General features: G+C 40.9%; 1 protein-coding gene across 7 annotated transcripts in view; it reads right to left on the bottom strand.

The window, feature by feature from the left end:
* UROS (uroporphyrinogen III synthase) overlaps positions 1 to 16,217 on the bottom strand; it is a 37,299-nt gene that overhangs the window by 20,521 nt on the left and 561 nt on the right. For 3 of the 7 annotated variants that reach the window (XM_043550527.1, XM_037905778.1, XM_043550529.1), the window contains exons 2-4: positions 10,934 to 11,022; positions 9,349 to 9,432; positions 2,871 to 2,967 (exon numbers count right to left, since the gene is read on the bottom strand). In XM_043550527.1, coding sequence (XP_043406462.1) covers positions 2,871 to 2,967; positions 9,349 to 9,432; positions 10,934 to 10,996 — 244 coding nt within the window. In that variant the 5' untranslated portion in view covers positions 10,997 to 11,022. The other 4 variants (XM_037905780.2, XM_037905779.2, XM_043550528.1 and 1 more) reach the window with 4 other exon arrangements.

Raw genomic sequence — 16,217 nt, 5'->3', positions numbered from 1 at the left:
GAAGTTCTATTTACCTAGATATCAGCAAGAGGAAGGGAAGACCACAGGAAAGGCAAAACAGCATGAGGTCATCCTGCCTCTTGAAACAAGTTAATTGAATTTAGGAAAATATAAGCAAGGGCAGAAGTCATCTTTGGCATCCATCTCTAGACAGACAGAAGGGAACAGCGCTCTTGCAAGCTGAGAACATGGATCCTTCCACCAAAGACGGAGGGAGGGAGGAAGGAAGGGTGGAAGTCTCTGGAAACTGAATATAGGTGAGAAACCATGTTGAACAAGGCCTGTACCTTTCTAGATTAAGTTTTAGACTTTTAGCTGTGTGTTTTCACTTTTATTTGCTTGTAACCCTTTCTAACTTTATTCCTTTACTTGGCATCACTTGGCCTATGTCCTATGTTAATAAATTTGTTTTATTTTTACTATAAACCAACTTAAGTGTTGCGTTTAAATGGAAAGGTGTATTTACCTCATTTAAGTAAATAAGCTGTGATGTGATTTTGTGTCTTCAAAGAAATAAGAAAGTTTGTTTGTTCCTCTAAATTGTCCAGGAGAGGGCTGGACAGTGCACAGCACATGGGTCTGGGAAAATTTGGGATTGGAAGTGTGTTGGGGTCACCTTGCTGGTTATAACCCAGGCTGGTGGAAGCCAGAGAGGGGCTGTAATCAGGCTGCTGGGATCAGAGCTGCTAAACCAGGGCTGTCTAGAACACAGACACTTCAGGGTGTGACCTGCATTCTTGTAGGCTGGCTGTGAGTATACCAGACTGGGAGCTACAGTAGTAAAGCATTGTAAGACGCACAGTTTGCAGGGCAAATAGTGATACAACCCCCTCACTTCTCTGGACTGCACCCTGACCGATAACATGATAGAGGTATATGTAATTATTTAAAATATGTATGTATTCCAGTAGTGCTCAAAAGCCCGAATCAGAATTGGGGCCCAACTGTAATAAGTATTGTACAAATACAAATAAAGATATGGTCTTTTCCCAAAAAACCTTAAAATCTAAGGTGCTAATCCTGCAAACATTTAAACACAGGAACAGTTTCACTGAGCTGGTACTACTTACATGTGTAAAATTACTCATGTACATGTTTGCATGATCAAAGCCTAAATATGGAGAAGGTCAGGTGTTTCTAATTACCCTTGCTCATAATACAAGAACAAGGAGGATATAATTTGAAATGAAAAGATAAATACATTTAAAACTTGTGAAAGGAAATACTTTTTAAACAGTACATACTTAACCTGTGGAACTCATTGCCAGAAGATAAAACATTGAGTTCTGGTTAGTCTCTAAGGTGCCATAAGTACTCCTTTTCTTTTTGTGAATACAGACTAACACAGCTGTTACTCTGAAACCTGTCAGAGTTTAGTATGATTTTAAAAAAGGATAAGATTGTTCTCATTAACTATAAAACTATCAGAGTTATGTTAGTGGGAAGGGATGTCCACCCCACACAAGGCCTGAAGGGGTTAAGGTGGCGAGGTGGGCCAGTTAAACACCTAGGCGGCACCTGGAGGAGGTGGCAAGAACTAATTAGAAATGAGGCTGAGCTGGACAGCAACAGACTAGGTCTGTATAAAGCCCAGAAGCTGAGGGCAGATGGGGGATATAGAGAGTGAGGCGACAGTCACTCTCAGGGTAGGGTAAGGTAGGATGTAGCCCAGGGATACAGCAGTAAAGTTCAGGACTGTGCAGACCTTGACAGCTTGTTGTAGGGTCCCTGGGCTGGAACCCAGTATAGAGGGAGGGCCTGGGTTCCCCTACCAGCCGCTGGAGAAGTGGCACTATTAAGGGGTAGTGAATGGGAAGACTGCCTGGGACAGCGAGACTACAGAGACTCTGATACCCAGGAAGGGGAATACTAAAGTGACCTGGCTGGAGGGCCAAGCCACAAAGGGAGAGCAGTTGAGTCCTGAGAGACTGAGGCACAGAGAGAGTGATGGAGTGACACTGCAGGAAGGGGAGTTGTCCTGGCAGAGCTAATCCGCAGGAGTGAGTAGAGCACCCCAGGACAGTTAGATAAAAATATTAAAGGGTATATATCCTTGTTCTATGGAGAGTAAACCAATTATTAACTGTCTGGGAATAGAAAGAAACTCTCTCTATATGCAGGCTATCCAATAATTGTCCAGTTATATGCTTTCTTGCACCTTCCTCTGAAGCACTACCCACTTGTACTAGCCACTGTTAAAGCCAGAATACCCAACTAGACAGACTATTGATCTAATCTGGTATGACAATTTCTATATAATGTTCCACAAGACTTTTCCACCCAACCTAGTATATTGCTGTTTATTCATTATCATTTGTTCACTGTCTTTTCGCTACTTTTCAATCCACATGACAGATTTTATACTCAAGATTTGAAAAAACTGTTTCAAGTAAGATTTCACGAGAATCATACATGCATGATGATGGGGATGGCCAGTTTCTAGTGGGCTAGAGAGTTTTCAGCAAACTCCTATGTACAGTCCCAGAATATACCTTTATATATTAAAAACTGAAACAGATTCCTTAGTTGGTGCTTACTATTGTCCTAGCATTACTAAGAAGAATAACTTTCATTCACTTCATGGGGGAAAATGAAGTCTAATTAGAGTTATTTGCACTCAGAGTTATTTTTGTTATAATAACTAGAAAAATATTATTATGGGGGGGGAACAAACAAACAAAATCTCTACATGTGAAAGCTCACCTAAGCATAAAGCAGCATGGTGCCTTTAAATATTCGAAGTCAATTATTAAATTTTTTTTTTAAATATACCCATACATGCACACTAAGTAGCTTCTAGTGGGCGAGAGAATGAAATTTATAAAACTTCATTTAAAAAGACAGAACCAACGATATAAATCTGCACTTACCTTCATTTTTACTATTCTCTCCCAAACATAACTTGGCAGCTTCTACTGCTCTTGGACTGGTAAAAATTAAACCCTCATAACTATCTGGATGAGAGAGCTACCAAAAAACAATTTAGAAAATATATTTAGATAAACTCTGGGAAGTTCAAAAAACATACAGTGAATGTTACAATTTTACAATATGAAAATTACAGTCCAAAGTGTCAAATATTTTGATCACTTAATAAAAGTAGCAGAAATATTAATGAGATTTATAACACTGAATTCAGGTTAACTCAAACTTTCACACAAGACAACGTTAATTCTGAAATCTGAATATAGGAACAGACATAAATTCTTCTCACCAGACTGGAATGTGAGAAAAGTATATGATGGATTTAAAATTCTTACAGGGGAAGCTAATAATTATTGTTAGCAGTAACTCAGAAAGTATCATGAGGGCAGGTGCTTGCCTCACTGCCAGGGTGAAGAATAGTTCAGATTACTGACTGTCTATGCAAAAAACAACACCAACCAAAAAATTTCTGGTGGACCCTAATAATTGTAGGCCTTGTCTGAACAAAGTAACAGATTACAAATTTAAACTCAGCATTTCAGTAAATATCCCTGGATATTTGTAAGAACAAGGAAAACACAGAACTATGTATCTCAAATTTTAAACAAAACAATTTTTAAAATGGTAGAGAGAACATCAAGTGTGCAATTTTGTGGGTGCAGCACAAAATTTGAAGCCCAGGGCAAGACAGCTGTTAAAGACACTTTTTCCCCCTCCTGGTTCTAGCGTAATGGGGGGCTGAAAAGTACTGAGCACTTTTGAAAATCTCGCTACTTTATTTAGGCTCCTGCATGGGAGCTTTTGGGTGCTCTTTTCAAAACCTGGCATAAAAAGTGTAAAATACTCATCTTATACAGGAGTACAGGGCAATTTTTTAAGATACTTTTTAACAACTAAGCGCCCAATCCTGAAACTGGCTCTGTATGGAACCTACTGCAGGCGTATAACCCTAATATAGAACACACAAATAACGAATATTCAAATAATGTGGGAAAACTTCTTTAGCATAAATACCATTTTCTATCATCTCAGTTATATGATTTCTTTACATACGATAAAATAAAAATTAGGACTGTCGGATGTCTGAGGCTTATAGATAAATTTGGGTTAGCAATCAGAGATCATATAAAGATCTACAACACAAAATGCTAATAACAAACGCATGTATATTGCATACTCTGAGAATAAAAAGGGATACGATTTATAGTAGGGTTAAATACTGGCCCCACTAAAGTCCATGGCAAAACTCCCATTTACTTCAGTGAAACCAGGATTTCACCAAAGCTGTTTGTTTCATTTAACCTCCTCATAAAGTGTATTTAATACTACTGAAGCTGCAAAGAAAGCACTATCTTAGGGCTTTTTCAAGTAGAATATAACTGGGATCACCCATGCCTCATAACCCTGGCTGTGTATATTAGATTCATAACTGGCCAACTCATTCACTGCTAATTAGTTTGTATCATAGTAAGGGGTTTGTTTTTTTTAAGTCTTTAGTTCTGCAGCTGCAGGACATGGTAAAGTATGCGTAAGTGCAGAACTTGTGCTAATGAGCTGCCCCACAGTAACTTCCATAAACATTTAGAAAACACACTGTGCATGTACAGCAAGCATTTGGAAGGAGAGGTGCTGCAGCCTCAATATGTTCACTGACAGTAACATCACTTGCCTGGCGCTAGAGAAATTCTCACACAGCTGGGGATGACCCTCAGCAACCTGGTTTCCCAAACTTTAAAACAATTGTAATTTAAAAATATCTTTGCCTCCAGCCCAGGGGCAGAGGAGAGGGAAGGAGAAATCCCCCTTGTCAAATTGAGAGCTATATAACCAGAACATCCATCACGAGTCTCCTTTCATTGTTTTCTTTGAACCAGCTAGCATTTAAAGCTCTCTTCAGCTGACTAACAGGCCCTGTCAGAGTTCAGATGGGGAACAGATGTGAATACTGTCTAAGCCTGAGCATGATTTCTCAAAGCACATTGAAAGAGCTATTCTATAGAAAAAGGCTCTGTATTTAATGCATTCACTAAGACCTAAGTGACAGTAACATAATGTATACAGGACCAATACACTCCTTCCATATGGTTTTTCATCATTTTCAACTCTGCTGCTCAGTTTAAGTTACTCACTCTACTGCAACTTTATACATTTGTGACAGGGTGCAACCTGGGACTGTGGGACCCCTGTGCCCCCTTAACTCTCCAGCCTGGGCTATCCCTCACAGTGCTTTGCTAGTGACAATCAGCAAACCCCTCCAGGCACTATCACTCAGCACAACCACATGTGGAGCCCCACACCCAGCTAGATTGCATGAATGCTCCCAGAGCCACTCATGAATCACAAAGAGAAAGGCACCTGGCAAATCCCCCCAGCTCCCAGCCTTGTACCCCAGGAATATACCGTCTTGCACTGTTTAGACCCTTTCTTGAGCAATGTAAGTTTATTAATTGGTTCACCACTTCATCAATGGAAAGTGGATATACATCAGCCTGTAAACCTGAGCCGATCTATCAAGCACTTCAGGCAAACTCAATGGTAAAGATAAACAGTAAAACAAGTTTATTAATTATAAAAGATTTTAAGTGATTATAAGTGATAGGCAAAAAGTCAGAGTGGTTACCATAAGAAAAGAAAATACAAGCACGTAATCTAAACTCTCAACTCTATTAGACTGGGCAACATCTAGATTAAGCAGTTTTTTTCACCTCACTGGATATTGCAGTTCATATGACAAAGGTTTCACCCTTGAAACCTGGGCCAGTTTCCTCTGTTGGAATCTTCAGTCTTCTGAGTGTCTTTCCTTGCTGTTTGCAGCATAGGTGCGGGGAGGAGAGAGGGCAAAGCATGGGGCCCCTGTGTTCTGTTTTATACCCTTAATCCATGTGCTTGGAGAACACTAATCCAGCCATGTCGGTGGGCATTGCTGAGTCCCCAGGCAAGGTTAAGTAATTCCCCTGGCGTGGCCGTGTGCAAGTGAGCCATTGAATTGTAACTGCCTTGCTGGACAATGGCTGTTGATGGTTGTTGGATACCCGCCCGAGCTTTGGTTACCCCCTCCTTGTCTTTGGGGAGCTAGTATCTGGACGCTTCCCAAACCCACAGCATATTTTAGTGACAATCATACAACACAATTCTCATAACTTCATATGCATTGATGATATACATATTTAGATGGAACAGTGGGTTTCAGAAGATCATAACCTTTCCTCTGATACCTAACGTGGCATGCTTTATATGCAATATCACAATTATATATAGATGATGAATCTGCGGGCTACAGGGTGCTCCTCGAGGTACAGAGTATCACAACATTTTAGATGTAAACTCTCATAATGTATAAGTCTAAATCCAGCATCAGGTTGGAAAACTATGAAGCCGTATTTCAAAGTTTCAGGGTAACTGCAGCTACATTTCTCCATCCATGCTCCCTCAAGGCTTTCTGGCTTCCAGCCATCACCTCTCCTGGATGGAAACCAGTGTCTCACTCCTTTCTGACCTGGGGGTTTTAAGGCTGAACAGCTCCCAGCTTTATATTGCAATACCTCAGTAAGGCAGTCTGCCTAAAAGGTCGGTGCCTGTCCTTTGCTTCCTCTTTGAGGGATATGGCCAGTGTACTGCCAGCACTTAAAAATTACCCCACAGCTCCTTCTAAGCCAGTACATTTATTATTAAGGTAAAATCATCACAAAGAAAGCATATAAAAACAACAACAACAAAAAAAACGTACACACATGCTACAAAGCTTACCAGGGTCACCCCCAATTTCAACATAGGTCACTGGTAATGTCAGTCCTTCAAACCTGACAACTAGATTTTCCACATGGGTGCAAGTTCAGTCTTTAGATCAAGAACCAGAATGAAGGCCCTGAATTATTTTAAGATGGGGCTGTTTATCCGAAAGTACTTTCTTGTCTGTTGGCCTCTGGAAAATCCAGTTAGAACCAGAATATGCAAGCCTCCGTCGGTGGTAGTACCTTTCTGGAGGTGTTATAAACTGAATGATTCGTGCTGATCATCCCTTACTGATTTCAGTTCCTGAAGGGGCTGTGGTAACTCTCACCTCTCGGAAAGGATACAATCTCTGGCCCAGAGAGATACCATTCATACATTTAATACAAAAGGGTCTCCCAAAGATATTGCAGAAAGTTGCCTATCTGCCTCAAGTATATTGAAAAGTGGATTGCTTCTGCATGAGATGATCCTTTAATTTAACAAATGCATTCTAAGGGGAGTCTTCCTCTGTGGGATGAACAGCTCTTCCAATGTGTTTCAGAACTCATGCCCAGATGTTTTCCACTTTATTTTTATCCATTCCTCAAGAACTTTCCCCTTAAGTACTTCACCACAGCCAGAACTTAGCCAACTTTACAGAATAAAGTAAAAGACTGAGTTTTAGCTCTAGCTTTTGAAAACTTTTTGGCTGTCATTAGGGATTCAGGGGCTTTGTTACAAAGAGGTGGTTTCCATTACAGTTTAATTAAAAAGTTTATATTCGTTTTTTAGTTTTAATAATCATGTAACAGGCCCAGGTGCTTGGCAACTGACTCAATAAGAATTTCTAAACAAACATCAGAGTAGAGGGTTTAAAAAAATACAGGAAAGAAAATCCATTTTATGAGAATGAATTGAAAATTTTGAAGTTGTTTCTAGCTTGCAGGGTTCAAAACGGATCAATTTCTCACTCCCCTCTCCACAAATTTTCAGGAAATACCTTTTAAAAAATGTCTGAATTTTTGTTTTCCTCCTCTCACTTTTTGCCACCAGGTGCCATAAAATAAATTATGTGCATTTGTCATTAACTTTTCTTTTTTCCTAACCTTTGAAAAGTTGTAAAATAGTAAAAGAAAAAATGAAACTAATTCTGCCACAGTAATTATTCAAACATCTCCAGTTTTTGAAGAGTCTGAATTTTCATTTTTCCTTTTGCCACTCTAGCTTCTCCAAGATAAAGAAGTTTTAAAAAGTTATAGTGGCAAAGGGAAAAATGAAAAAGTGAGACTCTCTCTCCCCCCAAAACCTAGCTATGATTAATTTAATGACAAAATGGAGAGGCAAGAGGGAGCAACAATGAATAATTAAAATTTTTGAAACTTTCAATTTCAACAAAAAAATAAAACAGAAAATTTTAAAAAAAACCAAAAGCTTTTTGTGAAAGTTTTCAGTTTAGGAAAAGGACCATCTTTTGTCCGCAAAATGTTTCAAAACAAAAAATGTCAACCAGCCCTACTAAACACATTTCTTTTCTGTTTCTTTCTCCAGCTCACATGGTCCTTCCCTACTCTCTCAAGTCCATAAAATCCCCATTATTTAGAGCATTCTGTGGAACACACCATTGGGCACCTGTCAGGTAGGGAAACTAGAACAGAAAACACTGTCCTTAGAATCTAGGCGACAGGTGGTTCATATCATACAAACAAGTTCTTACGAAGGCCTATCTTTTTCTTGCATAAACCCACATTCCTACATATACCTTCCTTTATGTAAATCCTAGTGTTACAGCACACTATGCTGTAGGCAGGAGCATAGAAGAAAGCACAGTCAGATCTTAACAAACAGAGGTCACTGATGAGCAGCTCAACCCACTAAGTGTGCAGTCCCCTTGCCCAGTGGTTTTCAACCAGGGGCCAGGGTGCCCTGGGGGGGCCGCAAGCTGGTTTCAGGGGTCCACCAAGCACGGCCGGCATTAGACTTGCTGGGACCCAGGGCAGAAAGCCAAAGACCCACCACATGGGGCTGAAGCCCGGGGCCCCAGGTCCCACAACCCAGGGCTGAAGCCGAAGCCCAAGCAACTTAGCTTTGCAGGGCCCCAGGCAACTGCCCTGCTTGTTACCCCCTAATACTGGTCCTGGCTTTTACATACAGTAAAATAGTTGTTGTGGGCCATGGAGTTTTTATAGCATGTTGGGGTGGAGGCTCAGAAAGAAAAAGGTTGAGAACCCCTGTCCTAGCCCCCGCTCGTTTGGAGAGCAAGAAAGAGAGTTCTAAATTCAAGCCTGTTTTCTAACTAGGCAGCAGATACACTTCCATGGCAAAGATTTCTAGGCAATTGACCTAGTATTATAGTCACTGCAAGACTGGATATAGCTCATCCCAGCTGAATCTGTCAGGTTAGTTACATGAGAAGGGACTACATCATCTAAGGATGTCAGGGAGACAAGTTTGGTATGCTCAGTGAAGTTCTTCACCATCGTTAGTAGCAGCTTTTTGGTCCAATTAGGCAATGAGGGATGAGACTAACAAGGTATATACCTAAGGAGGGGACTGGAGTTGTGGAAAAGTTCTTTAACTCCCTATCAATTCAGGAGAGAAACAGCAATACAGATAGCAGTGAGAAGGTATTATTGAATCAGGATTAGTCTTTGTAGCTTGGCAGTCATAGGGCATAATTTCTCCAGCAGGACTACTACAAGGTTGAAAGCTTACCTTTTCAAAGAAAGTTTGAAGAGAGACAAATTCAAATGACAAAACAGGGATTAAAGCTGCTTCAAATCCGTATAATCCTAATTCCTATGGATAAAAGTATATCTAGTCATTGGAATGCATCACAAATAGTGTCTATTTATATTTATAAGAATGGGCTATTTGGCAACAGAACTATTCAACTACTTTTCTGAACTAAAATCCAAAACTATCTATGGAATTTTTGGTTGTTTTTTTGTTGATTAATTTAGTGCTGCTGAAAGATATTGTACTTACAGCCCTTGAGACTGAGGCCCTCTATTTATCCATTAAACAGGTACAATATAAGCCAGGGGTGGGCAAACTTTTTGGCCTGAGGGCCACATCTGGGAATAGAAATTGTATGGTGGGCTATGAATGCTGACAAAATTGGGGTTGGAGTGTGGGAGGGGGTGAGGGCTCTGGGGTGGGGCCAAAAATGAGGAGTTCAGGGTGCGGGAGGGGGCTCTGGGCTGGGGTGGGGGTTTGGGGTGCGGAAAGAGGTGCAGACTCTGGTTGGGGTGTGGGATCTGGGGTGGGGCTTGGAATGAGGAGTTTGGGGTGTAGTAGGGTGCTATGGGCTAGGACTGAGGGGTTCAGAGGGTGGGAGGGGGATCAGGGCTGGGGCAGGAGGTTGGGAAGAGGCTCAGGAGTGCAGGCTCCAGGCAGCACTTACCTCAAGCGGCTCCCAGAAGCAGCAGCATGTCCCTTCTCCAGCTCCTACGCTGAGGCACAGCCAGGCGGCTCTGCATGTTGCCCCATCCACAGGCACCACCCCTGCAGCTCCCATTGGAGCACCGGAGGGGGCCATTGGAACAGGGCCATTGGAGCATGTAGGAGCCAGAGAGGGGCCATGCCGCTACTTCCGGGAGCCACATGGAGCGGCCCCGACCCTCCTGCAGCGCCGAAGCGGGGCAAGCCCCAGACCCCAGTCCCCAGCGGGAGCTTGAGGGCCAGTTTAAAATGGCTGGTGGGCTGGATCCAGCCGGCGGGCCGTAGTTTGCCCACCCCTGATATAAGCTGTCTCTCACTACTGATGTGCCTTACTACTAAGGGCCCAATCCTGCAAATTGTTACATGTATATGAAGTTCATTAAAGCCAGTGGGACTATCTGCACAAGTAAGAACTGCCCACATGAATATGGTTTGCAGAGAAAAGGCCAATTATAGGGGTAAAAGGTATTTAAGTATCCATTTATGTTCTTGGACTCTCAATGGAGACTGCTAACAATTGTTTGTAACAATTACAAAATACTGTAATCCTAATTCTGATCTATATGAAAGCAAACTGATATTTAGTCATTTACGCAGTTTAAAACTAACTTCAGTAACAATGGATGATTACTCAGCTAAGAACATTAACTGTCATATCTAAAACTACTCTTTGTAATAGTGCAAATTACACTGGAAAGTTAGTTTTCTCAATGGATACTAACATTTGAAACACTTTTTCCTAGTTTTGTAACACCCAATCACATTAATCTTGTTTAATTGATAAGTATTATTATTATTATTAATTTAATAGTGAAACAAGGCAAGGGATAACTTCCCCCACCCCTATGTTACTTACTTGAATATATGGATCTGGTCCTGAGTCTCTGTCTTTGGGGTCCTTCAGTAACAGAACTTTCATTGTTTACCAAAAATGGCCACAGATCACTGAAACACAACAAAGAAATATCTAAATTAGATCTAGAGGACTTCTCTCTGTACAATGCCAGTAAAAGTTATGCATCACAAGAAACAGGATAATTGACAGATGCACTACCGTTTACATAATGAGTAAGCAATTAACGAACATTCTCTGGGAGTGAACACCCACCCTGATAAGGCCAGCAAAAAGCATGTTGGTTTTGAATGATACCACTTACAGAGAAACAAACGACAATGAAAACCAACAAAAAGAATGAACTTTGAAAGAAAACACTTTTAAAAAGGAATAATGATCTCAGTAACATATTAACATAGTAATATAATGAGCATCCTCTGACAGCTTTGCTATTCTATTCTATATTGGTTCTTATACTGACCTCATCACATGGTATTTGAGCCCCTCCTCTGGGCTTGCAAGTAGAGGCTGGGCCCTGTCCCACTCTGGAGCCACAAACACAGGAGGAGCTGACAGCCGCTGTGAGTTCCCCACCTTCCCACGGGCAGTGGGACTCAGGCTTCCAGCTTCAGCCCTGGGGTGGCAGGCAGCAAGCTTCGGCCACGTGGCAGCAGCGTCTGGAAACTGGGGTTCAGGCTCACCACCTGCCTCATTGCCTCTGGCCCCTGCTGCCTCTCTCAGCCCCTGACCCATCCACCCCATCACCCCTGGCCCCCAATGCCTCACTACCCACCACCCTATCCAAGGCTTAACTTGTCCCCTGGCTTGCCAGGGCTGTGTAAGTCTGCTGTGAAAAGTGATATTTGTATGTTTGTTAATATCACTTTTCACTGCTTCACAGCTGGCTAACAAGTCTGCTGCTGTGAAAAGTGATATTAACAAACATACAAATATAATTTTTCACAGAAGCAGACTTACTAGCTAGCAATTCTATTCAAAAGAAAAAAACAGAAACCGAAAAAGCAAAAGAAACAACCACGAAAAAAGACAAGAACATGCAGAGCACCTTATTTGTGTTTCTATTCTGTTTAGGTCCAGTAAAGAACTGTACATTGTTGTTGTTACTGAATCTGCAAAAAACCCAACAACCCTACATAAATACATTACAATGATTTGGACAGGTATGTGTGCATATTTATTTGTTTTTCCTAAAGTTAATTAAGTTTTTCGGAAAAATTGTCATAGTGGCCACCAGCAAGAGTTGGTGGCCGCACTCTGAGGACTCCAAAAAATGCGTTGTGAGAACCCCTGCACTAAGTTACATAACTAACATCTGTCACATTTATTCTTTCATCCTCTCCCCAGGAAGAAAAGTGTATGTAGTAGTGTTTTATCTTGGAATTTATTTTTATAATATGTGTATTTCAGAGCACACACTTCCAAATGAAGTCAACAGAAGCTATGGGAGCTCAATGTCTGAAAATCAGACCCCATTGAAGTCAATGAGACCAGCTAGTCGTGCTTAAAAGCAGGCATGAGCTTAGATACTTTTTGCTGAATTGGGGCCTAAGTGATTCTCTCCTACAGGAGGATTCAATATCAGAGCCATGACTGGAACTCATAATAATACTTCCTATTGTTGAGGTGCTAATCATGTCTCCTGAGATAAGGTTGTGATGACAGTTGCATGATAAGAAGTCTAATTTTGACACACACATCCTTTTAACTTTTCATAGGAAGAAGGTATTCCCATGAACATTTTTATGCTTAATTTAGAGGACAGAGCAAATATTTTGGGGAGTGTCAAACACAGAACTTTTTTTCTTAAAAAATAAGTGTTCTTGTGATTTTTCATCCATTTATAACTTTGAAAAAAAATTCCATAAACCCCAAAGTCAAAATAAACGAAGTTTTGTATACTCCTCTGCAGAGTATAGGTTATTAGAATTTTGATTTTGAAACTAAAGGCATTAACAATCTTTCCTGCTATTGACTCGATCTCCACTAGCCACCCCACCATAAAAAATTTAAGCATTTCAAAACTTCAACCAGTTACAGATTAACACTTAATAATAATGAACTTAAAGCACTGCAATGCAAGGTGGAGCTGGCAGAGTTGTTAAAGTTCCCTGAAGGAGAATCCATTTTTGGAATAATTTATTAAATTTCCTATAGCACAGCTCTCCTCTTGCAGACATTAGCAAGTCCACAGGAGGCAGTATATCAGGGGAAGATCTAAGCCCAAGTTCGCTGACAGACCAAATAAGATACACAGGAGAACAGCTCTGCTCCAAATTCTCTTACATAGACTAATGAAGTAGGTCTCAACTTTGGCAGACTTCATCAAGCCCTCAGGAGGGTATGTGCCTCTCTATCTGTCTGTCTGTGAGTATATACATGTTGCTGGGTTTTTCTTTCACATTTCTTTTTTTTTTAAACATAGGAAATTCACACACAAAAACTTTAACTTACTCTTAAAAGTTGTTCCAGTAATTACTACAACTGTTATATAAATTACATAAAAAGAACATTACAATTAAAAAACCCAACAGTCTAAGCCTTAGAGAGTATTGAAATATTTATTAAGGAAACATATATGTACTCCAACATCCTTACAGTTCACACATTCTCTTAACAATAGTGACATACACACTTCATAAATTACATAAACTCTGACCACAATATGAACTTACAAACTTTTCCAAAACATACATCACTAATTACATACTTTAAATAATAGATGACATACATACAATGACATTTTAAAAAATCCTTTCATCTCTTTGAAGACAGATGTATAATGTTTAATAATACTAAGAATGAAATCATCAAAAATGTAAATCTAAGAAAAAATGAAAATCCTCCCAAGGCAATAATTCTACTAGGGAAGAGTGAAAAAGCCAAACTAGAGCTACAAAACCCCAGAATGAAATCATAAAGTTGATTCAGGTCCATTCTGGAAGGAGGGGAGTTGTCACTGATGTTTTGGATGTAGTCAGAACCAAATTATCTCCCTGTCATGTAGCCTGTTGTCTGTCAAATACCGAATAATAATAAACAGGCAAGCATCCATACTTATAAGCTTATTACAGGCTTCCAACTATCAAATGAATTCCACTGTTTAGTTCTTGTGAGCAAAATATATATTAAAACTAAAGAAAAATTATTGGGAAAAGTCTTATATCACAAACTACTCTAATATGCAATTAGCTGAATGCCTACTTTACACAGAAAACACACAACTTATGTTTTGGACTCAGCCACCTGGTTTATTTTGAGTAAGCCTGCTTGCTCCTGATACCAAGAATGTCTTTGGCTTGCTTTAATTTCTGCCAGAAAGCAGCTACTTTACTGACTTCAAAGGGATTGCAAAGTGTGCGACTGAAAACAGAATTTGGGCGAGAGTGGCTGCGGCTTTGTGCACTCCTGTAATATTTGTCATGCCATGCTAGTGTCCTTTGAGGGACTTTGGTGCATCTGCTGTAAAAGCAGCTACAAACCTCTCTGAACCTTGTGTCGTCTTTTCTTTCACAGTTCAGGCAGGTTTATTTGGCAAATATATTGACATGTATGATAAAATATAAAGTGATATAATGCACCAGTATGGCAATGCTCTCTCGCAGCAGGGATGTCCCATAGAAGAGACAAACCTTGCATTGTTTTGGCTACAGCCTATCCAAACTCATTTTTCTTAGCAATTATGCCCTAGGACAACTGACATCACCATAAGCGTAGGCACAATGCCACCGTAACAGACGGGGATGAGTATAGACAGCCAAGAAGCTGAATGTGGGCAAATATGCATGTTGAACATGGTATTCCCAAACCAGAAATGTTGAAACAGCTGTTATTGCTGAGGTTGTACTCCCATGACTAAGGGAATATACCATCAGTACTTAAACTATAAATTGGGATTTTCTTTAGAAATAATACTTTTTAAAAGTAACATCTTTTGCGGCTTATTACAATGTGTTATAGGTGCCACAGACACAGGAATAATAATCTGTATTTATAATGGAATCTTCAAGCCCTTGAGACTCTGAGAAGGAGCCCTTGAAATTGGCTAATGAATTATTATTCTGAACAGCTGGATTCCTGCTGAATAAACTGAAAGAGTATAGAACCCCATGAGACATTTCTGGTGTATAGAAGAGTCCTATGTATCCTAGAAATGGTGGAAATACATGAATAATACACACAACTTCCTTGGCAATATATTCAGTCTGTTCCCACATAAACTTAAACATTACGCTCCTTTATATATTTCTCAAGAGATATACACAAACTTGTGACCAACATTAAAAAAAGTTTCTGTAAAGAAGAATCAATGGAAAATGAAGTCCATTTACTCAGCAGCTGTCGATTTACATCTGGAAATCGGAAATGAAGCAGAAATGTTCCCACTGCCAATTCTTTGCCTAAAAGTCAAATGCTTAAAACAGACCGTGGGCCAAATCTGGACTGCCAGATGCTTTTTGAACAGACTCCAAAATCTTTTTATTTACTTATCTTTTTTTTTGTTATTTTCTCTGGAGTCTGGACCTTGATCAAGAAATTTGGACCTTGACAAAAAGTAGTTGACTACCCCTGCCTTAAAACAAGTAACTAAAGCCAATCTTCCAAAATGCCATCATTGCAATGATTGTCCTTCAGTGCTAATGTAAATTGTATAAGGTGATCTGCAAAGGGGGAAGGGAGGGGCTTTTGTCCTTTTTTTTTTTTGCTTCTTTATGATTTATAAAGGAGGCCTAAAAAGCGAAGGGCAGGAGGGTTCTGCTTGATTTTTACATTAGAAATTCAGGTTTTATCTACCATGTAAGACGCCACGTATCACTAGAAACCTCCCAGGATTACGAAATTACACAAACAAACACAACGGAGAGTTGATTTTTTTAACTCATACCCTTTAAACCCCTTTGGTTTCGCAAACACCGGGGAACAGAGTGGCCGCTGTTCAGACTCTGCACAGGGAGGCCGGGCTCTTCTGCGGAGTTCACCTCCTGTCAAGCTCCTGGGCTTCACACAAAGACGCAGAGCCGGTATTTTTCCTGCCGTGTCCCGCAGACCGTGCCCCCGGCCCGCACCCTGCCTGCCCTCGCCCCCACCCTGCATGTTTCCGTGCTCCGAGACCCTGAGCACCAGGAGCCCCGGCCACGCCATCTCCACGTCCCTCAGCCACCCCTACGCCCCCGGCTGCCCCCGGCTCTGGCCCCCGCCGCGGCCCCAGGCCGAGCTCACACAGGCGGCGGCGGCTGCAGCGCACGGCTCCCCTGCCCGCTCTCAGTCACAGCCCCCAGGCTGGGCA

Source organism: Chelonia mydas, chromosome 7 (assembly GCF_015237465.2).
Source record: "Chelonia mydas isolate rCheMyd1 chromosome 7, rCheMyd1.pri.v2, whole genome shotgun sequence".
Classification (NCBI taxonomy): Eukaryota; Metazoa; Chordata; order Testudines; family Cheloniidae; genus Chelonia; species Chelonia mydas.
The sequence above is the reverse complement of the archived record's forward strand: the minus strand, read 5'-3'. Positions and strand labels throughout refer to the sequence as shown.